The following is a 23,380-nucleotide window of genomic DNA, read 5'->3' as shown; positions in this document are numbered from 1 at the left end:
TTCAGTTTCTCCCCCTCCCGCGCAAAGCGCGGAAGCTTTGACGTTTCATTAAATGATGAGAAAAAGCAGACGATTCGGTGTACTGTTCTCGACTCTTAACCCTTATCTGAATTCAGGTCTCCCCCTCCCGCGCGAAGCCCTGAAGATTTGGCGTTTCATTAAATTATTAGAGAAAGTAGACGATTCGTTGAACCGTGCTCGACTCTTAATCCATTCAGTTTCCTCCCGCACGAAGCGCGAAAGCTTTAACGTTTCATTAAATTATTATGAAAAGAAGACGATTAGCTGTACCGTCCTCGACTGTTAATCCTTGTCTGAATTCAGTTTCTCCCCCTCCCGCGCAAAGCGCGGAAGCTTTGACGTTTCATTAAATGATGAGAAAAAGCAGACGATTCGGTGTACTGTTCTCGACTCTTAATCCTTATCTGAATTCAGGTCTCCCCCTCCCGCGCGAAGCCCTGAAGATTTGGCGTTTCATTAAATTATTAGAGAAAGTAGACGATTCGTTGAACCGTGCTCGACTCTTCATCCATTCAGTTTCCTCCCGCGCGAAGCGCGAAAGCTTTAACGTTTCATTAAATTATTATGAAAAGAAGACGATTTGCTGTACCGTCCTCGACTGTTAATCCTTGTCTGAATTCAGTTTCTCCCCCTCCCGCGCAAAGCGCGGAAGCTTTGACGTTTCATTAAATGATGAGAAAAAGCAGACGATTCGGTGTACTGTTCTCGACTCTTAATCCTTATCTGAATTCAGTTCTCCCCCTCCCGCGCGAAGCACGGAAGTTTTGACGTTTCATTAAATTATTAGAGAAAGAAGACGATTCGTTGTACCGCTTTCGACTCTTAATAAACCATATTTATGTGAATTCAGTTCCCCTCTCTCGCGTGAAGCGCGGAAGCTTTGACGTTTCCTTAAATTATTAGAGAAAGAAGACGATTCGTTGTACTGTTCTCGATTCGTCTAAATGAAGTTTTCCCCTTCCGCGAGAAGCGCGGATTTTTTTTGCGTTTCATCACAATATAGAGAAAGGAAGACGATTCGTCGTGCCGTTTTCGACTCTAATAAGCCCCATTTGTCTGAATTCATTTCCCCCCTCTCGCTTTGACGTTTCCTTAAAGTATTTGAGAAAGAAGACGATTCCTTGTACCGTTCTCGACTCTAATTAATAAGCCCTATTTGTCTGAATTCAGTTCCCCCTCTCGCTTCGACGTTTCCTTAAATTATTAGAGAACGAAGACGATTCGTTGTACCGTTTTCGACTCTTAATAAGCCCTAATTGTCTGAATTCAGTTCCCCCTTTAGCGCGAAGCGCGGAAGCTTTGAAGATTCCTTAAATTATTAGAGAAAGCAGACGTTTCGTTGTACCGTTCTCGACTCGTTTAAATGAAGTTTTCCCCCTTCCGCGCGAAGGGAGTAATTTTTTGCGTTTCATCACAATATAGAGAAAGGAAGACGATTTGTCGTACCGTTGTTGACTCTTTATCCTTGTTTGAATTTATTTTCCCCGAAAATTTTAAACCTCTGATTTCTTTAGCTGATATTATAGGAAAGTGAAACTTCGAGAAAATACAAGTATAGCAGTTGTAGTCACTCTCAAAGTCGTCACAGCGGATAAAAAGTCACAGTTCGTAGGGAAAAAAACTTGTCGGCCGACCGACAATATACATCTCACCGACTTCAAACTTCTGCATTGATATAGAACACGAGGATTGAGCAAGAATACCGACACAACTGACCCAACACAGCAACATATTTACCCGTGTCTTTCTTGCTCCCTCGACGAGACGACTCCACCAACAACCCCATTCTTTCTTTTACTCCCACTCCTCCTATCTCAGGCTCTTACCTCCCCTCTTTTCCTCTCTTTCAACCCCCTTTTTTTCCTTTCCCTTTACTCTTTTTTCTTCTTTTTTCCTTTTCTTTCTTTTCTTTCTTTTCCTTTTTTCCTCTCCTCCCTCTTTTTCTTTTTTCTCTTTCTTCTTCTCTTTTCTTTCCTTCCTTTCCTTTCTTTTCCTTTCTTTCTTTTCTTTTCCTTTCTTTTTCTTTTCCGAGTTTCCCCTTCCCTCTCTTTTTCCCCTCCCCCTTTTCTCTTTTTTCCGACGGCAGCGCAATTTTACCGACAATATCCTGACAGGTGGCGGCTGTCGCACCCCCACCCCCCCCCCCTTGGAGACGCCTCTGATGGTGATTCGTTATACCCTAAACATAAATAAGACCTTCATTGTACCTAGGCAATCTCATCTAAACGGGCTAATCTATTATCCTCTCAGATTTAGAAATAATAATACTAACATAGAAATATGTTGTATTCTCCAGCACACAACACATACATAATCTCAGGTATAAATATCGTTTTAGGAAAACGAGCTTATCAATCAATACTGAAATCTGCATGTGATTCACCTATAATTATTGCACTATCATTATGCTTCGACTACCCATATGACATATAACATAGAAATATAAAGGAATAATCATAAACTATATACAAGACAAGAAATATAGACTAAAGAATATTGATTGTCTCTAAGAATTTCCACTTATGCAATATACAGCAATACATGTTGTATTATAAGCCAATCAACATACACACTCCCATACACTAAACGGTCTGCTCGCTCATCCCTGGACTTCTCTTGTGTCAAGAAGTGTCGGATATTTAAAAAAATAAACAACAACAAAACAAGTAAGCTCCTTCCCGACCTTCGCACATTGGGGCAAAATAAGCACATGAATTAAAAACTTGAACACCATGTGATCTGAATTGCCATGTCATGATTGCTACAAAACTTATCACTATTCAATATACATTTATACATTTTAAAAAGATGTAATACAAGTAATTATGGAAGCATAAAATTTGAAATTTAAAATGCGGATTGTAAAATGTAAAAAGATATTTGATACAAGCGAAATATACATAGAAGCATGGAAAGATCGAGTATAAATATTATCAAACTTTTCAAGTAATTTCATTTATTATAGAAAATGCGAGTAATTTCAACAATATTTATTTAAGATAAGAGGCTAGCGAACATTGAATAGCGAACATTGAATAGCCAAGTCCTATTATCAAACATTTCAACTCAAATTCCAGTATGTCATATATTGCATGGGTAGATAAACAGTACAAACTTGTTGACGGAACAGACACACCCGTTCCCGAAGATCATACCCGATATCCCCCAGTTAGAGTTATGCACAATTTGTTCTTGTTACTGGTTGTTAAAAACGCTTCCAAAATCTGTCAACGTATACTTAATATTTTTTACGAGAAATGGAAATAAATGAATTAAATTGAATTGAATACTACGTTGTGTTTCACTTTCAATGTGTTTAAAACCAATATTCCATTTGTTAAAGTCTATTAAATAATACTACTGCTAAATATTAATACTAACAACAACAACAATAATAATGATAATGATACTTACACTACTACTTCTACTACTATTAATAATCATAGTAATATTGATTTCTTTTAAAGTAATGGTAATTATATTAATAATTAAATTTATATAGCGCATTTTCCAGAGGATTCAATGCGCTGCCCTTAGGCAATCGCAAATTAATAACATTTGAAGAGGTATGTTTTCAGATTACTATTGACTAGATCTATTTTCTTTTTCTTAGAAATGCAAGAAGTATAGTCCATAGGCGTGGGGCAACAGATCAAAGGATTTTATTTCCAGTCTGTTTGAAATGTTTTCAAAAAGAACAGTCCATGTTTAGTGTGCACCCGACATGTAGCCTTGCTTAATCACAGGTTCCAAGTTAATCAAACTCGTTATTATACATTAAATTGAATTATTGATGTAATTTCTAACGTGCGCAAGATATAAAGGCTACATGACGTCATCGATAAGAGAGGCACAGATCTCAAACTCTTCTGGGTTGAGCGTAGCTCCATTTCTTGCTTTCATTGTTAAGGGAGGTGCGCCCTCTGGTGTTGTGAATTGAAAGCGATGTAAGAGATGAGTAAAGAAGATGAATAGTTCCACCTTGGCTAACTGTTCTCCCAGACATCTGCGACGACCTGAACAACAGACAAGAAAAACAAGGTTGAAGTATGTGAAATTATTGAATGGGGTTAAAAGTTGTTAGTAAGATAATGAGCTTCAGATTAGATGGTCAAAGAGTTTTACTAATTTTTTGATATGGCTTCACCAACATATTCTGATCCCATTGACATTCCTTGTTTTTACATTATTTCGATGTACCTTTTATGTTTCATAATTTATATGATCATTATGAATCTTGTAAAATTGTGCATTCTTCAGTATTTTATTTAAATAATAAATATATTGATGGGTGAAATAAATGAATCTTGAATCTCCAATCTGGTGTAGACTCATAACCAGTCTATTATAAGTTAACATAATATATTAAGGCATTCATCCGAGGCTTGTAATTTTGTACTGCATTGTGAAGATTTTTACTTTAATGTTCAACGCTACGATTGAAATAATATAGAAATCATGGAATCCTAAGGCTAAATCGTATCCCAATGACTAGGTTATTGCAAACGATCATCTCTTACAATTAAGGGCGTCACGCGTTTACTTGAACCCTTGCTAGGGAGATCCTCGGTCTACAAGAGTGGATCCACCTCCAGCTGGGCAATCTTCGAGTCAACTAACCACTACCCACAGACAACTATCCCTAGGGTAGTTCTCTGGGGGGTAGTTGTCCTAGAGGATGGATGTAATAGGGGGTAGTTGTCTGAGGGTAGTTTTACTAGGGGGTAGTTGTCCGGGGGGTAGTAATCCCAGGAGGTAGTTGTCCGGGAAGGCGGTTGACTGGGGGTAGTTATCCGGGGTGGATGTCCAGGGGTAGGTGTCCTAGAACCCTCATCGACACATACAATGCACTATAATTCTGAAGCAGCTATCTCTTGGTAAATACAATGGGGGACAAGTGGTTCTTCGAGTGGCATATAAAGAGTTGATGAATACCAAAAAGGGTTTTACCCTCCAAACTGACAGAAGATTATACCCTGACAAGAATTAAGCCTTACCGATAGAGAATGGAATAAGTTCCTCCTCTGAACAACTTGTTTGGTGTCTGGGTTGAGAAACCTGGCTGGATTGAATTCATCAGGGTTCTTCCATAGGTCAGGTTCATGATGAATGGCCCATAGGTTCGGTAAGACCACAGTTCCTTTAGGGATGTCGTATCCATTGAGGACAGTATCTTGGACAGGTGCATGTGGGACGCCAAGAGGTGTAATTGTAGCAAAACGTTGTATCTCAAGCAAAGTAGCTTCGGTGTAAGGCAAATTGGGTCTATCTGTAAGACTTGGCAACCGATTTCGTCCAACAACATCATCTAGTTCCTTATGTATCTTTTCTTGAACATCTTGATGTAATATCATGTACATCAAGGCCCACTTTAGGGTTGTGTAGCAGTTGTCTCAGTCCCAGCAGCAAACAGATCAGCGACTGCGTGATACATATTTCTTTAGTAAACGTGTGTTCACGGGAGTCTCGCGTTCTGCTTCTATCATCTGTTCAGTGTACATCTCCACGTAACACGTGGGAGATCTACGGCTTTTCTCCTGCTCCTCGTGGATTTTCCAGACCAGTGGCTTCAAAAATCTATCATGGTTTTGTTGGAGTGCTATCATTCGTTTAAAACCGCTCCCAGGTAGAAATCTCAAGAACGGAAGGAAATTGAAGAGTCCTGCAATTTCTGCAATCTCAAAGCTTTCGAACAAAGAAGCGAGGATGGCTTTGAAATTCTCGTCGTTATAGTCAAAGCGCTTACCGAGACTCAACCAACATATAATATTGGAAACACTTACGACAATATCATGAAAAGGTACAAAAGGCTTTGATTGTCTGCTGGTAAAGATCATCGCTAGCTGGCGTGCTTCATCTACGATAGTTTCTTCCATTTTAAACTTGCCCATACCAAGTGATCGTAGAGCTGAGAGTGAGAAGCGACGGTGCTCAGTCTGCATCTGACCAAAGTAGGACACGATCAAACCTGAAAAAAAATACGTGACAGAACTAGTTAAACCTCGGATTTGCACTAACCATGCCAATGTAACAATGCTGTTTCATGATCCATAATTTGTTTGGGATTTTACTCCTGTCCATTTCATTGAGTTCGTTTGTATGAATGTATAGAGTCATTGGTATTACGCTGGCTCACAGTACGGTCAGTAGCGTACGCAGGATTTTTTCAAGAGGGGGGGGGGGGGGGGTAATTTTTTTAAATCGGGCCGAAATTTTTGCAACGACTCAGCCAGCCGCTGAAAAAGCAGGGGGGAGGGGGGGGGGGGCGGGTAAGAGGACATATATATATATATTTTTTTTTGGTCCCAAAACTCAAAAATTTGCCGGATCGACATTTTGTACCGTTGGGGGGGGGGGGGGGGGGGGGGGGTCACCTTTTTAAGGTCATCCATTAGCATAATTTTTTTTTAAATTAAAAAAAGGGACGGGGTTAACACCCCCCATGCGTACGCACCTGCTCACAGTGCAGTAAGACGATGATTAGCCCCATGCATACAATATACTCTCAATGAATTTTCATGAATTTCCCGGGTTCTGAGTTGAATACCATCTCATTTATAGTAGGGTCAAATGCCATAAATGAATGATAAAAGGCACATGGAATTTCCTGTTTCTAGTTAACAAGTAATTTAAAGAAAGAAATCTCTTCGAGTTTACTCGGTGAAATTATTTTGCGAACATAAGCAACTTTTAAGTGCTTTAAATTCTGGGGCTGTATTGATTGTTTCAGATATGATCATTGATTGTGTCCAACTGTCCACAAAATAATGAATGGACTTTGAAAAGTGATTTCTGCTAGTTGCATGTATTAGTATACTAGACATGCAAGGTAAATGGCAAAAATGGACTTTAGACAATCCGCTTGTTGAGTGGAATGAGAACGGTTGATGGCAGCCATGCTAAAACCGTGGTAATAATTTCCGCTTTGCATGGAAGCGGATAGAGACGTTATCAATGTAATATGCGCTACACAAATACTAGATATTATTAATGAATATTATAATGAATGTACTTCCGATTGACTCTTTGAGCAATAAAGTAAAGTGGTAAATTACTATCAATTTAATTCAATTCAGTTAAATCCAACTCAATTCAATAAATTTATTTGTCCACCGTAATAATTGATTCCACAAAATATTATCTTTACTCTTCCATTTAAAGGAAATTCTATTACGAAAAAATTAAATTATAATACTAAAATCTCCTTCGGCTGGCTGTTATTTTTGTCCGTTTCCCTTTTCCCTATCATTTTTTCTTCTCTCGTTTTAACCATTCTTTTCACTCCTTCTTCTTCTAATTCTCTTTCTTTCTTCTTCTTTTGGATTTGTTCCGTATTCTCATGCCACAAATCGTCGTCTTTTACCAAAAATTTTGTTACTTCCTGATTTCAAGTATATAATAATTTTGGATCACTGACATTGTTTAGGGTCATTGTTTCGTAAAAACTATTATCAATAAGAAAATATATGTACGATAATAGTTAAACGATTTTATTGACCGTGAGTGGATTTGCCTAGATCTATATGGCAGTTGATTTTTGTTTTATGAAAGAGTTAGAGAGCCGTAATGGTTTTATTCTATAATTAGTCTTAAATATTGGAATGAGACTAATCTTTTTACCTTTTCCTTGGACAATATTTTCAATCATGGTGATCTTCGGTCTGTCACTAAATTCATCGTTTGATTTCGCGAAGGCTTGCCTGACGAGAGAATAGTCACTGAGTATTACCGCATAGAACGATCCCATTTTCATACCGAAGATTGGTCCGTACTTCTTGGCCATGTCAGCTATGATAACGTGTGGCATATCTTTGCCTGACAGACTTGGTAGGCCGCCTAACACCGGCCATTCCATAGGGCCACGGGGAGGTAGATTCTTGTATTTCTTCTTACCCGATCGAACCAGAATAAATGAAAGCAAGAAAGCAATCAATCCTGCTAAGATAAATGGCGTGAAGCCATAATAGAAGACAGACGAAGAAATTTTCTCTACAGAGGCATACATTTTGAAGTTGGTATCCAATGCACAATATATAACCATGTACGTATAGTACTTATACGTAACTATATACTGTATACTCATATCCCTGCTTATTGTAATGAATCGGCACGTTTTATTGAACAATTAGTCTACTTAATCAGACTAGTTTTGTTTTGTAATTGTCGGAATCATCACCTTCCCTGCTCTGACCATAACAGGAACTGTGAGGCATACATGCACATCCTAAATCTCTACAGTGAAAAAAATACACGGGGGCTCGGGGCGATTCAGCCCCCGAAAATCAGAAAAGAGCCTCATAAATTTGCATAGAGTTCAATGCAAAACAAATTTTAGAATGTTCTTTTCCTGCAGGCAAACTTGAAAAGTAGCCCCCCAAAATTAATATTAATTTTTCCCCTGAATCTCTACTGGAATTCTTAAATGATACAAATAAAAAATAAAGTATAATTAGAATGTTATTTGATAACAAGAAGTACAAATCGGAGAGCATAGCATTTCCCGGGTGTTCAGGCAGTGGAATCACACAGAGAACTTCAAAGTTAAATGAGGTACAGAGCCCTATGCAAAGACCGGTGCCTCGCTAAGTATTCATATTTCGAAATGAAAAAAAGGATGAAGGAAGGAAAGGGGAAAACAAAATGTATATGTCGGCGGGGGGGAAAAAAAATGTTGTGAAAAAACAGCTTAGTTATATTCATGTATACGTCATAATGAGTGAGAACAGTACTGTTACAACGTTACGAAGTTTAAAGTCTTGACATCCGTATAAGGCCTACTAAAGATAAAAGTATTGTTTAATGTAAAAATATTAGTTTCATTTCAGTTTCAGTTTATATTTATAGTTCACATGTTGTATAATACATTTGAACTCATTCTAAGGAATAGGCAAACATTGGTCATATAAGTACACGACCAATGTTAATCGATTCGTTCCTGAATACCTGTGTTACATTATCACTACCCGAACTAAAGCCATTACAAACTGATTGTCATATGGCGATGACACACATTGTATGAATCAGATATGAATGAACCATTTTATTTACATAATCAGATAATATAAAAATGATGTCATTTCGAAATATTATATAAACAAATTAGTATCAAGGTTCATTTGCGAACGACGCCATGATAAACGAGTGCATTGAAGTGAATCGCACTGTCAGCATCCGAGTATATATAACTAATACTCTCAAGAAATTGAACTACACTGGCTTCCTATAGATAAGCGCATCATGTTCAAACTTTTATTAAATACATGAAAAGCACCGTGCAACGCGGTTCTTCTCCTTCATACCTGACTGATTTGATCAAACAATGCCACCGACCCCGAACCCTCCGTTCAAGCATTGCTTTGTGTACCGAAAACCAATATAATATTCTATGAGGGGAGTTGCTGGACCAAACCTTTGGAACAATCTTCCCAAATTCATACGACAGGCCCCAACTTCTGCACCGTCCAAATATGTACTGAAAACGCATCTCTTTGACCTCAATTCATTATCTTAAACTGTATTTTGTCATTACTTACGTTATTTTTTTGACGATATTAGCTATCTGTCCATTATGTTAGTTACTATGTTAAGTTAATCATTTTAGTAGTTATACGATTTGTATACTTCTCTTTGTTGATTTATTTGATGTGATTATATTTATCTTGTCATTCATGCTTGTACAGCGTGTAGAGAACCTTATATTTAATGCGCTCTATAAATATTTAAAAAAATCAGTCATTAAACGAGTTCCTATGAGATTACTACATACTAATTTGAGAAAGTTCCCGCATTAGACCAGCAAGCTGTCTTTAATGCTTTATTCGATCAAGCAAAGTTCCCTGACTGCTTTAATATTCAAGGTATGTTTAAATGCCGATGAAGTAGATAAAACAAAGTACATATGGGGAGGTAGGATAGCTGTAACTATGCCCAATATGGAGTAACCATTATGAAGGGTTGCTTCAGAAAAAAGAAAAGAATGGTTTTCTTTAGAGATTTTCGATAAAATAAGAGCGATCTTGTCACTAGTCTTAGGACTTCGATAATGTTTATGGATTGACAGCATACAAAGTTGAGACTGAGCAAGATATGGCGGAAAATGATTTATGATACCGATGAATTATGTTGAATATAACATAATAATCTAGAAAGATTTCAAATCTAATATCCACGTACTAAAGAATTCGGATTAGTTTAACTGATATTCCCTTAAAGAATCCGTTGAATTAAGTAGTTTGGAGTTGAAAAAAACGAGCAAATCATCGGGAAGCAATTGTATTGTTACACAGTCTTAAACAATTTTTGTCCAATGTCATTTGCTAAAACCGAAACTCAGTACAGAAAACTACTAGTCTGTCATTTTTGCTTGATGATACTTGACAGCCGTAACGTTTCGATAAGTCTGGTTATGTGTTTAGAAATGTGTTCGAGCACCATTGCCATGATGGAAATAACCCAAAGAGCTAGACGTATGATATAATAATAATAATAATAATAATAATAATAATAATAATAATAATAATAATAATAATAGTAATACTTTGTTCTATTATAGCGCATTTCATGGCTGTTGACATGCGCTTTACAATATACATGGATAAAGTATAACAAGATCATAAAAGGAAGCTGAAACATAAACATATATAGAACACAATGAAGTGCTTACAAAGAGACAAATTACAGCATTACATATTCTTTAATACTATTGATGTGCTAATTTGGAAATATGAGATTTGAGTTTAGAAATGAATGTTCCAATATTGGATATACATGTTCACCGTAATGAGTATGGGAGAGAATTCCATAAAAAATTGTGCTATATGAGTGAAAGCCCATCACCATATGCTTTTGTTTTGCCTCTCTTAATAGCTATGAGGAGGTTTTCAGATGCAGAACGCAAAAGACTTGATGGAACATATTTTAAGACAAGATTAGAGAGATATTCTGGAGACAGACCATTGAGTGATTTGAAGGTTAGCAAAATAAATTTGAACTGGATACGGAATTTAACTGGGAGCCAATAATAGCTGTTGGTAAAAACTGCAAGGAGCTTCTTTCACTGTTTTAATGGGAGCTTCTCTGCGGGTTGATTAATGAATATTGAGTATACTATAGATGATAATCGCTGTAATCTCTGAATTGGCATGGTGCAATGGTAAATTATGTCTTACGAATTTAATTCAAACATGAGAGAGTAGATCCCCCCCACTCATATGTTATTTAGGGTACGCATAATATGTTCCCTCCTTTTGAAAGCACCCCTCTAAGTCCGGTGTGTAAAGTCAATACGGGCCGGATATTTGTGTACTACGAGCCGGACTTTGGTGCGTGAAAAGTACCTCTTTACCGGACATTTTGGTAACACGCAAGGTACCCCTCCGTTCACGGGGGGTGGGGGCGGGGAGTAGATATATAGACGCGAATAAAAATAACATGCTCTGGAGCATTGAACATATCAGATATTGGATGCTGACAATCCAATCTTGATATCAAAAGGTGCATGTGTATATCAAATGTAAATGAATATTTGGTTAACAATTAATTAACAACCACAGACCTCGGGGAAAATAGTAAATCTTTACGCGTTCTACGAATTAAGCTCATCTGCTGCGCATTATTGTCGATGTCATTATGAAGTCGAAAGGTGTTTTTTACGTTAAAAGGAAAATATCTGTTTTTATATAAGGTGAACAGGTATAATGCCATTTTCATTGCCATCCGATTAAATCATGTAAAGAACTGCGCTGTGTTTGTTCTAACATACATGCGGCAAAGAAACAACAATAAAACAACAAAACAAACAACGCCGATGATTCGATATGATGTTAATCAAGATGACTAAAAGGTCGAGTGTCATAGGTAAACGGACTTTAGGTGCCTGTTTAACTGCATGATGTGATAATTGTTAATGTCAGAGAGTAAGAATCCTTTATTTTACACAATGGGCATATGTGTCTAACACATTTGACTGGAAAAGATGTTTGTTATATTTTGCTCCAGAATACGGAATAGTATACGAATATACAGTGTCTTGATAGGTTCTGGTTAAAACTATACGCAAGAGGTGACTCCAATATTTGCTGAGGGGCGCTGCCCCGAAGCAAATGGTACTACTGGAGTTACCGAGGCCCATAGTTTTAACCAGTACATCGAAAAGAATGCATGGTATATTTGTTTTGTAGCCTTCATCAACAATTACAATTTTTCAGATTTACGTTTCAGCTCCCAAGTAGTACTCCAAAATAGTATTTTTTTCAGAGCAACCTCAAAATAGTTCGAATATTTCTTGTCACGTGACGAGCTCTCAACCAATCAAAACCCCAAATTCTTTTGATGCAGGATATAATATTTTATAGTGTGAACGCTGTATAAAGCGTCGTGTATAAACCGAAATATGACATGTAATAGCTTTAAAATGTGGGCCTCATTTTTATGCCACATGTCTATTTAGTCCCATATTCAGCTTTCTGTGTACAGTGCTCGTTACCTTTACCAAGATTGGGCCGAATTTCTTATCATTTTGATGATTCCAGAACCTGGCAGTACACACCAATACTTATATGAAAGATGATAAACCGTTTCTGACCGATTCCACAACATTTCTTTCACAATGCAATCGCATGACCAGAACTAAACTTTATCTTTAACACCAAGTTCGCGAACAGATTTAGAAGCGTAGATGTACATCAATAATAACAAGGTTAAGAGATGATAGGGGTTTTTATTTTATATATTCATTGTCCATCCTGTCATTAGATTTCTTTTAAATTTCTTTTCATTAATCACGTACCCGTTTCGGACTTCAAGAAGGAAAATTATGTCTTCCCTTCCATCGAACTATTAGTATCTTAACATTTGAAACGTTTCCATTGATAGGCCTTATTTGTCATAATCTTGTAACAACTGACATGCTTAACATGATTTTAACATAACTGTACCAGCAAAAACAAATGAAAAAAGTTGATGAACATTGCTTATCGCTGGTCGTCTATCGCTATCTTATCTTTTAGTACGAGCAATCGACAACTAGTCGTTTGATTTTTGTTGTTTTATGTATGTTAGAAATGTTTACATTTCACGTCATTTGTATTTTATCATTATAAACCATCATAATTTATGTCAATACTATGTGATGTTTAATTTGAAATAATAATTGATCAATAAAACATTACAATCCACAAACGAATTTAAAAAAAAATAGACAAATGGATGTCCACACACGTAGTTCGATATCTCATAATATTTTAACCTATCAACTAAAGTGTGAGAAACAAATAAATGATAGAATCTGAATGTGTGTCTTAATAAAAATATATAAACGGTAGACTACATGATGTTATCGATAAGAGAGGCACAGATCTCAAACTCTTCTGGGTTGAGCGTAGCTCCATTCCTTGCTTTCATTGTTAAGGGAGGTGCGCCCTCTGGTGTTGTGAATTGAAAGCGATGTAGAAGATGAGTAAAGAAGATGAATAGTTCCACCTTGGCTAACTGTTCTCCCAGACATCTACGACGACCTGAAAAAAAGAAACGAAATAACAGAAATAAAGTTAGATTGTACAATCTATTCTTGGTCTGTTTTGTTATTGGCTAATCAAAAAAATTGTCACTCCTGAGTCCTGACAGACATTTACCAGAAAAAATGCAAAACGGAAATTAGCAATGCACGATCAATAGTTACCTATAGAGAATGGAATAAGCTCTTCCCTTTGAACAAGTTGTTTGGTGTCTGGGTTGAGAAACCTATCTGGATTGAATTCATCAGGGGTTTTCCATAGGTCAGGGTCATGATGTATGGCCCATAGGTTTGGTAAGATGACAGTTCCTTCAGGGATATCGTATCCATTGAGAACAGTATAAGTATAAGAGGACATTTATATATATATATATATATATATATATATATATATATTTCTTTTTTTGGTCCCAAAATTCAAAAATTTGCCGGATCGAAATTTTGTACCGTCATCCATTAGCACCCGACCCCCCCCCCATGTGTACGCACATGATCACAGTGCAGTAATACGATGATTAGCCCCATGCATACAATATACTCTCAATGGATTTTTCATGAATTTCCCGGGTTCTGAGTTGAATACCATCTCATTAGTAGGGTCAAATGCCATAAATGAATGATAAAAGGCACATGGAATTTTCTGTTTCAAGTTAACAAATAATTTAAAGAAAGATATCTCTTCGAGTTTACTCGGTGAAATTATTTTGTGAACATAAGCAACTTTTAAGTGCTTTAAATTCTGGGGCTGTATTGATTGTTTCAGATATGATCATTGATTGTGTCCAACTGTCCACAAATGAATGGACTTTGAAAAGTGATTTCTGCTAGTTGCATGTATTGGTATACTAGACATGCAAGGTAAATGGCAAAAATGGACTTTAGACAATCCGCTTGTTGAGTGGAATGAGAACGGTTGATGGCAGCCATGCTAAAGCCGTGGTAATAATTTCCGCTTTGGAAGCGGATAGAGACGTTATCAATGTAATATGCGCTACACAAATACTAGATATTACTAATGAATATTATAATGAATGTACTTCCGATTGACTCTTTGAGCAATAAAGTAAAGTGGTAAATTACTATCAATTTAATTAAATTCAGTTAAATCCAACTCAATTCAATAAATGTATTTGTCCACCGTAATGATTAATTCCTCAAAATATTATCTTTACTCTTTCATTTAAAGGAAATTCTATTACGAAAATTAAATTATATTACTAAAATCTCCTTCGGCTGGCTGTTATTTTTGTCTGTTCCCCTTTTCCCTATCATTTTTTTCTTCTCTCGTTTTAACCATTCTTCTCCCTCCTTCTTCTTCTAATTCTCTTTCTCTTCTTCTTCTTTTGGATTTGTTCCGTATTCTCATGCCACAAATCGTCGTCTTTTACCAAAAATATTGTTACTTCCTGATTTCAATTACAGTACGTTTAGGTTTGTTCTGGACATTGGTTGATATGCGCTCAAATAAGACCTTTTTAATGTCCGCTGCTAGAATTTGTGCATCTCGTATTCGATGAAGTATATAATAATCTACATTTCATGTGAGTTTAAGCACATTTAAAGCAAGTGGGAATTAGCAACGAATGTATTAACCCCCACCCCCTTCTATATACTCTAGACGTTTATTATATAATGAAAAGAGATCATTTCATGACATGTTAAGGACGACACAGAATGCAAGGGTCCCCCCTTCCTTTTTATCCCGTCCTTAACATCTCATGGAATGATGTGCGATTACATAGTTTGGATAGACTGATCATACACTCGGATATAGAAATGAAAAGAGATCATTTCATGACATGTTAAGGACGACAAAGAATGCAAAGGTCCCCCTTGCAAACTATGTAATCACAGAATGCAAGGGTCCCCCCTTGCATTTTGTCACGTCCTTAACATCTCATGGAATGATGTGCGATTACATAGTTTGGATAGACTGATCATACACTCCTATATAGAAATGAAAAGAGATCATTTCATGACATGTTAAGGACGACACAGAATGCAAGGGTCCCCCCTTGCATTTTGCCCCTACCCCCAACATAAACAATCTTCTATGTGGGCATGCCTTGAACCATATTGCATGGCCCTACAGAGGAATTTTTCCCGTTAGGGATTGGGGGGAAATGCAATGATTTTTTGAAAAGTTATTGCATTTTCTTTGTTTTTTGTTTTTTGTTGGGGCGTTGACGACGACATAAATATACGAATTATTTCGTCAACTTAGTCCACATCACAGCTATATATTTAAATGCAGACGCGTAGCTAGGATCTTATTTTAGGGAGGGGGCGGTAGTGAGCAAACGCGCGAAGCGCGGAAGCTTAGACGATTCATTAAATTATTAGGAAAAGCAGACGATTCGTTTTACCGTTCTCGACTCTTAATCCTTGTCTGAATTTAGTTTCCCCCCTCCCCCGCACGAAGCGCGAAAGCTTAGACGTTTCCTTAAATTATGAGAGAAAGAAGACGATTCGTTGTACCATTCGCGACATTTAACCCTAATCGTCTGAATTTAGTTTCCCCCCTCTCGTGCGAAGCGCGGAAGCTTAGACGTTTCCTTAACTTATTAGAGAAAGAAGACGATTCGTTGCGCCGTACTCGCCTTTTAATCCTTGTCCGAATTCAGTTTCCCCCTTCCCGCGCGAAGCGCAAAAGCTTAGACGTTTCATATAATTATTAAAGAAAGAAGACGATTCGTTGTACCATTCGCGACACTTAACCCTAATTGTTTGAATTCAGTTTCCCCCGCCTGACGTTTCCTTAAATTATGAGAGAAAGCAGACGATTCGTTGCACTGTTCTCGACTTTTAATCCTTGTCTAAATGACGTTTCCCTCACCCGCGCGAAGCGCGGAAGCAGTCGCGTTTCAATAAAAAAAATAGAGAACGGAAGATGATTTGTTGTACCGTTGTTGACTCTTCATCCTTGTTTGAATTTAGTTTCCCCGAAAATTTTAAACCATTGATTTCTTTAGCTGATATTATAGGAAAGTGAAAAGTCGATAAAATACAAGTATTCTAGTTGTAGTCACTCTCGAAGTCGTCACAGCGGATAAAAGGTCACAGTTCGTAGGGAAAAAAAAACTTTTCGGCCGACCGACATTATACATCTCACCGACTTCAAACTTCTGCATTGATATAGAACACGAGGATCGCGCAAGAATACCGACACAACTGACCCAACACAGCAATCGTGTCTTTTTTGCTCCCTCGACGAGACGAATTCACCCAACAACCCCCTCTCTCTTTTACTCCCACTCCTCTTCTCTCTCAGGCTCTTACCTCCCCCTCTCTCTCCTCTCTTTCACCCCCATTTATCTTGTTTTCCTTTTCTCTCTTTTTTTCCTTTTCTTTCTTTTTCTTTCTTTCCTCTCCCTCTTTTTCTCTTTCTTTCTTCTCTTTTCTTTCCTTTCTTTTCCTTTTCTCTTTTTCTGTTCTTTCCCTTTCCCTCTTTTTCTTTTCTTTCCCTTCCCTCTCTTTTTTCCGTCCCCTTTTCTCTTTTTTCCCGACGGCAACGCAATTTTACCGACAATATCCTGACAGATGGGGGGGGGGGGGGGGTGTCGCACCCCACCCCTCCCCCCCCTTTGGAGACGCCCCCGGTTACAAACTGATTCAGCCGAGGACGCAGGTTCGAAACTGAGTCACGTCTTTCGGATGGTGACGTTTAAAGGTCGGTCCCCAGACGTATAATCATATGTGATTGATACACATCCGTAAAAACCTAATACGTGAAGAAAATGGTCTAGGAACGTGAGACGTAGCTGTACTTTACAAATCTATTACGATCTTTCGGCTTGTGAGGCCTTCTTCAGGTTCTGAAGTGCAAACACATACAGAAACAACATTGTATGAACAAATATACATGGCTTACAAACTTAATATCACTCAATCATAGTCAAGCATCATGAACATAGCAAAATTATTACGAGAAATACTTCGAAATAAACTTAGAAATGATTATGCAATTTCAAAGTGTTTTACTTTGCTTGTGGGTTGGGCTGTCGGTGCTGTGTGTGTGTTTATTCAGTTGATGTGCTATATGATTGTGTACGTGTATTATAAGAGACGCGCGCTCCCTAGGGGGGGGGGGGTGGGTGGGTGCAGGGAGGGGGAGTTTCCCCCTCCCGCGCGAAGCGCGAAAGCTTTGACGTTTCATTGCATTATTAGAGAAAGAAGACGATTCGTTGGACCGTCTAGACTCTTAATCCTTATCTAAATCAGTTTCTTTTGACGTTTCATTAGAGAAAGAAGACGATTCGTTGTACCGTCCTCGACTCTTAATCCTTGTTTGAAACAAGTTCCCCTTCCTCCGCGCTACACGCGGAAGCTCTGACGTTTTATTAGATTATTAATGAAAGAAGACGAATCGTTGTACCATTCTCAAACGACTCTTAAACCTTGTCTGAATTCAATTACCCCGCGGAAGCTTTGACGTTTCATAAATTATTAGAGAAAGAAGACTATTCGTTGTATCGTTCTCGACTCTTAATCTTTATCTGAATTCAGTTTCCCCACCCCCTTCCCGCGCGAAGCGCGGAAGCTTTGACGTTTCATTATATTATTAGAGAAAGAAGACAATTCGTTGTACCGTTCTCGACTCTTAATCCTTTTTCTTTCTTCGTCCTCTTCCTTTCTTTTTTTTCTCTCTTTTTTTTTTGGCCGGCGTTTACGGGGGGGGGGGGGGCGACTGCCCCCACCGCCCCCTTGGCTACGCGCCTGTGGGGGAGGGGGGCCCGGGGTGTTATTTCTAATTCGATACCAGTGATTTACAAATGTTGCTGAAATGACATGATTTTCCGGTATTTTTTCTAAATTTTGGGGTAAATCATACCTTTTTATGTGTTTGCTGGAAAATTAAAAATTCCCAAGGTTACAGTCGGGCGAAAAAATATGCTTATTTAGAAGCCTTCATGTCAGGGCCTGTAGGACGGCGGAGCTTGGGGGCTCGAGCCCCCTTACCTTTTTGAAAAAAAAGTATGTTAAAGAGAAAATGAAAAAGAGAGAGAGAGAGAAAAAAAAATGAATGACCTGCCAATGTCACAAATAAGGTATCAAAATATGCTCATCTGACCGTAATTAAATACCTAAACAACCCTGAGCTTCTGGGAGCTCTAAACCCTGGACCCTACCAAGGGCCCCTGGATGCCCATCTGACCGTATTTAAATACCTAAAACCTCTAAGCTTCCGGGGGCTGGACCCCCCGCCAATTAGTGACCTGCCAGTGTCACAAATAAGGTAGGCCTATCTAAATATGCTCATCTGACGTTATTTAATGCCTAATAACCATGAGCTTCCGGGGCTCAGCCCCTGGACCCCATGCCAATGTACGCTCCACTCGCTTCGCTAGCTACGCTCTACAAGTTGTAGTGAGAAAGAGAAAAAAGATGAAGTGAAAGAGACAGAGGGAGAGAGAGAGAAAGAAATTTGAAGTGAAACGTTCCGCGGGGTAGAGTGGTAGTGAAGCAGATTTTTCTTTTGCCCCACCCCCAAACGTTTTTGCTCATTACGCCACTGCCCCTGAAAGGTGAGCCCCCCTGGATTGGGGTAGTAAGCACTAATTTTTTAAATTTTGTTTTGCTCCCGAAAATTTAAAAACGCGCCGGCCGAAAATTCGCTCAGTGGGGGGGGGGGGGGGGGGGGGAGCAAATTTTTGTTGTGGCCCACGAAACTTTGCACCCCCTTGAGTGCCAGGGGGGGGGGAGCAACTCCCAAAAAGGGTAAAATTAACGTGTTTTTACATGCTTTTTCCCCCCGGGGGGGGGGGGGGGGCGGCCCCCCTAGATCCGCCACTGCGCAAACAAACTTCCCAGAGCCAGCAACCCCACTTTCCATACAAAATCACGCTGGCACTCAATATTACAATGCACCTTGCTTTGTGTGACACCGTTTTCTTTAGTTTTCATGTCTCGTTGTCAATATAATTTGTGGTGTGTCCGTCATTTGTCTTCCTTTTCAACTACGCTATATTTTCTTTCCTTAAGAGTATCATGACGTTTTCTCTACTTTACCACACGAAACAAGCAAACCCTTCCCTTTCTTTCTTCTCTTATCTTTCCTTTTTTCCTTTCTTTCCTTTCTTTTCCTTTCTTTCTTTTCTTTTCCTTTTCTTTTTTCTTTTCTTTCCTTTCCCTCTTTTTTTCCCCTCCCCCTTTTATCTTTTTCCCGACGGCAGCGCAATTTTACCGACAATATCCTGACAGGTGTAGTAGAGAAAATCCTTGAAAAAGCGCTTGATTGATGAGAAAGCTGAGCACTGAGGAGATTTTAAAGTGTCAGCAGGAAAAGTTGATACTTGATGATGGAAGATGGGTAGTCCCAGAAATCAACAATATTCATAATTCAAATCTCCATTTCCGAAAATGAATTGGAAGTTTGTTATCTCGTATGAAGTGCTGTCCTTAGTAGTATGATCTGTAAATTTGTTTACATGATACCGATTGCTTTTTACGTATGAGAAATAAAGTAAATGTTCAATATAAGACAACTATCTTTCATGGCTTTGTATATATTCATTTCTACTGTGTATGGACAGTTTTGTAATTTATGGAAGAGATAAAATGAGAGAAAATGTCTTGATTACTCAATTGTACTTTTTGTAAAGAAAGGAAAAGAAAGAAAAGAAAGAAAAGGGAAAAAATAGAGTAAAAGGGAAACAAAAGAAACGGGGATGAGCGAGAGGAGAGAGAGGGGGTTGTTGGGTGGAGCCGTCTCCCCGAGGGAACAAGAAAGACACGGGTAAATATGTTGCTATGTCGGGTCAGCTGTGTCGGTATTCATGCTTGATCCTCGTGTACTATATCAATGCAGAAGTTTAGGTCGGTGAAATGTATTGTCGGTCGGCCGACGAGTTTTTTTTCCCTACGAACTATGAATTTTTATCCGCTGTGACGACTTCGAGAGTGACTACAACTACAATACTTGTATTTTCTCGAAGTTTCACTTTCCTATAATATCAGCTAAAGAAATCAGAGGTTTAAAATTTTCGGGAAACGAAATTCCAACAAGGTTTAAGAGTCAACAACGGTACGACGAATCGTCTTCCTTTCTCTATTGTGATGAAACGCGAAAAATTACGCGCTCCGCGCGGAAGGGGAAAACTAAATTGAGACGAGTCGAGAACAATACAACGAATCGTCTTCTTTCTCTAATAATTTAAGGAAACGTCAAAGATTCGGCGCTTCGCGCGGAAGGGATAAACTGAATTTAGACGAGTCGAGAACAATACACAGAATCGTCTTCTTTCTCTAATAATTTAAGGAAACGTCAAAGATTCGGCGCTTCGCGGGGAAGGGATAAACTAAATTTAGACAAGTCGAGAACAATACAACGAATCGTCTTCTTTCTCTAATAATTTAAGGAAACGTCAAAGATTCGGCGCTTCGCGCGGAAGGGATAAACTAAATTTAGACGAGTCGAGAACAATACACAGAATCGTCTTCTTTCTCTAATAATTTAAGGAAACGTCAAAGATTCGGCGCTTCGCGCGGAAGGGATAAACTAAATTTAGACGAGTCGAGAACAATACAACGAATCGTCTTCTTTCTCTAATAATTTAAGGAAACGTCAAAGATTCGGCGCTTCGCGCGGAAGGGATAAACTAAATTTAGACGAGTCGAGAACAATACACAGAATCGTCTTCTTTCTCTAATAATTTAAGGAAACGTCAAAGATTCGGCGCTTCGCGCGGAAGGGATAAACTAAATTTAGACGAGTCTAGAACAATACAACGATTCGTCTTCTTTCTCTAATAATTTAAGGAAACGTCAAATCTTCCGCGCTTCGCGCGAGGGGGGGGGGGGGGGGGGGACTGAATTCAGACAAATAGGACTTATTAAGAGTCGAAAACGGTACAACGAATCGTCTGCTTTCTCTAATAATTTAAGGAAACGTCAAAGATTCGGCGCTTCGCGGGGAAGGGATAAACTAAATTTAGACAAGTCGAGAACAATACAACGAATCGTCTTCTTTCTCTAATAATTTAAGGAAACGTCAAAGATTCGGCGCTTCGCGGGGAAGGGATAAACTAAATTTAGACAAGTCGAGAACAATACAACGAATCGTCTTCTTTCTCTAATAATTTAAGGAAACGTCAAAGATTCGGCGCTTCGCGCGGAAGGGATAAACTAAATTTAGACGAGTCGAGAACAATACACAGAATCGTCTTCTTTCTCTAATAATTTAAGGAAACGTCAAAGATTCGGCGCTTCGCGCGGAAGGGATAAACTAAATTTAGACGAGTCGAGAACAATACAACGAATCGTCTTCTTTCTCTAATAATTTAAGGAAACGTCAAAGATTCGGCGCTTCGCGCGGAAGGGATAAACTAAATTTAGACGAGTCGAGAACAATACACAGAATCGTCTTCTTTCTCTAATAATTTAAGGAAACGTCAAAGATTCGGCGCTTCGCGCGGAAGGGATAAACTAAATTTAGACGAGTCTAGAACAATACAACGATTCGTCTTCTTTCTCTAATAATTTAAGGAAACGTCAAATCTTCCGCGCTTCGCGCGGGGGGGGGGGGGGGACTGAATTCAGACAAATAGGACTTATTAAGAGTCGAAAACGGTACAACGAATCGTCTGCTTTCTCTAATAATTTAAGGAAACGTCAAAGCTTCCGCGCTTCGCGCGAGGGGGGGGGGGGGGGAACTGAATGCAGACAAATAGGGTTAAGAGCCGCGAACGGTACAACGAATCGTCTGCTTTATCTAATAATTTAAGGAAACGTGAAAGCTTCCGCGCTTCGCGCGAGGGGGGGGGGGGAACTGAATTCAGACAAATTAGGGTTAAGAGCCGCGAACGGTACAACGAATCGTCTGCTTTCTCTAATAATTCAAGGAAACGTCAAGCTTCCGCGCTTCGCGCGAGGGGGGGGGGGAACTGAATTCAGACATGGATTAGCAGTCGAGAACGGTACAATAAATTGTCTTCTTTTCTAGTTATTTAAGGAAACGTCTAAGCTTCCGCGCTTCGCGCGGGAGGCCTATCACCCACAACCCCTAATGCCGGAGCGCGCTTCGCTTGCTCACTACCGCCCCTCCCTCAAATAAGATCCTAGCTCCGCGCCCGCATGCATTATGATGCCGACTAAGCTGACAAAATAATTCGTATATTGGGGAAAGTGGGGCATAATGGAACACTTAATTTCAAACTTGCAATATGACGTCATCAACGACACAAAAACAGTAAAAATAACAGTTTCAGATAGATGTGTATGCACTTTATTATGTCAACGAAAAACCGACAAAAACCACGGTAAAATTGCAGAGAAACTCGAAACGAATTTCACAAAAGAAAAATCCAACATGCCCCATCCCTGAGGCATAATGGCACTCCCCCCTGGGGCAAAATGGATCTACGGATCCGTATTGCCCCCATCAGAACTCTAACGTTCTATATTGAGTAATGTACCTAAAGTAACTTTAAGCAAACTTGGTGGGCAGCTAGAGCTGCATAATGAAAGCCTATAGTAGTTTCAAACATTCATGGGGCAAAACTGGAAAGGTAATCGTAATAAAGCCTGGTTTAAAAGTAGAAAATGTAGACTTGTAAAATGTGCACTACACTCTCAATTTCTTAGACTGGAATCTGGGTCACATTTTCGTCCTGATACAACCACTAGTCAGGTAAACCAACTGCTAGGCACATACTTTGAATTCAGCTAACTTATAAAGTATCTAAAACTGGCTGGGAAACCAGAACAACTATCGATTTGCTTTATGAACCAACATGAAACATTGGTAAACAGGCCCCTATAAAAAGGGCGAAAACAGTATTTTGTTTATTTTTGTGAATTATTTTACAAGACAAAACAAAATTATTAATGTTGATTTTTATTCCCTTT

General features: G+C 38.7%; 2 protein-coding genes across 2 annotated transcripts; both read right to left on the bottom strand.

The window, feature by feature from the left end:
- Positions 1–2,544: 2,544 nt before the first annotated feature.
- LOC753427 (cytochrome P450 2U1) lies at positions 2,545–5,442 on the bottom strand. The gene is made up of 2 exons (XM_003723495.3): positions 5,019–5,442; positions 2,545–4,037 (listed from the first exon to the last, which is right to left on the bottom strand). The coding sequence occupies exons 1-2, from the start codon at positions 5,379–5,381 to the stop codon at positions 4,008–4,010; spliced, it is 393 nt and encodes a 130-aa protein (XP_003723543.2). The 5' UTR covers positions 5,382–5,442; the 3' UTR covers positions 2,545–4,007.
- LOC115927969 (cytochrome P450 2U1-like) lies at positions 5,436–8,050 on the bottom strand. The gene is made up of 2 exons (XM_030994393.1): positions 7,642–8,050; positions 5,436–5,989 (listed from the first exon to the last, which is right to left on the bottom strand). The coding sequence occupies exons 1-2, from the start codon at positions 8,024–8,026 to the stop codon at positions 5,436–5,438; spliced, it is 939 nt and encodes a 312-aa protein (XP_030850253.1). The 5' UTR covers positions 8,027–8,050.
- Positions 8,051–23,380: the final 15,330 nt, after the last annotated feature.

The sequence above is a fragment of the Strongylocentrotus purpuratus genome, unplaced genomic scaffold (genome assembly GCF_000002235.5).
Source record: "Strongylocentrotus purpuratus isolate Spur 01 unplaced genomic scaffold, Spur_5.0 spur5_scaffold_21, whole genome shotgun sequence".
Lineage (NCBI taxonomy): Eukaryota > Metazoa > Echinodermata > Echinoidea > Camarodonta > Strongylocentrotidae > Strongylocentrotus > Strongylocentrotus purpuratus.
Note: the sequence above shows the minus strand (reverse complement) of the source record. Positions and strands in the feature narration are given on the sequence as shown.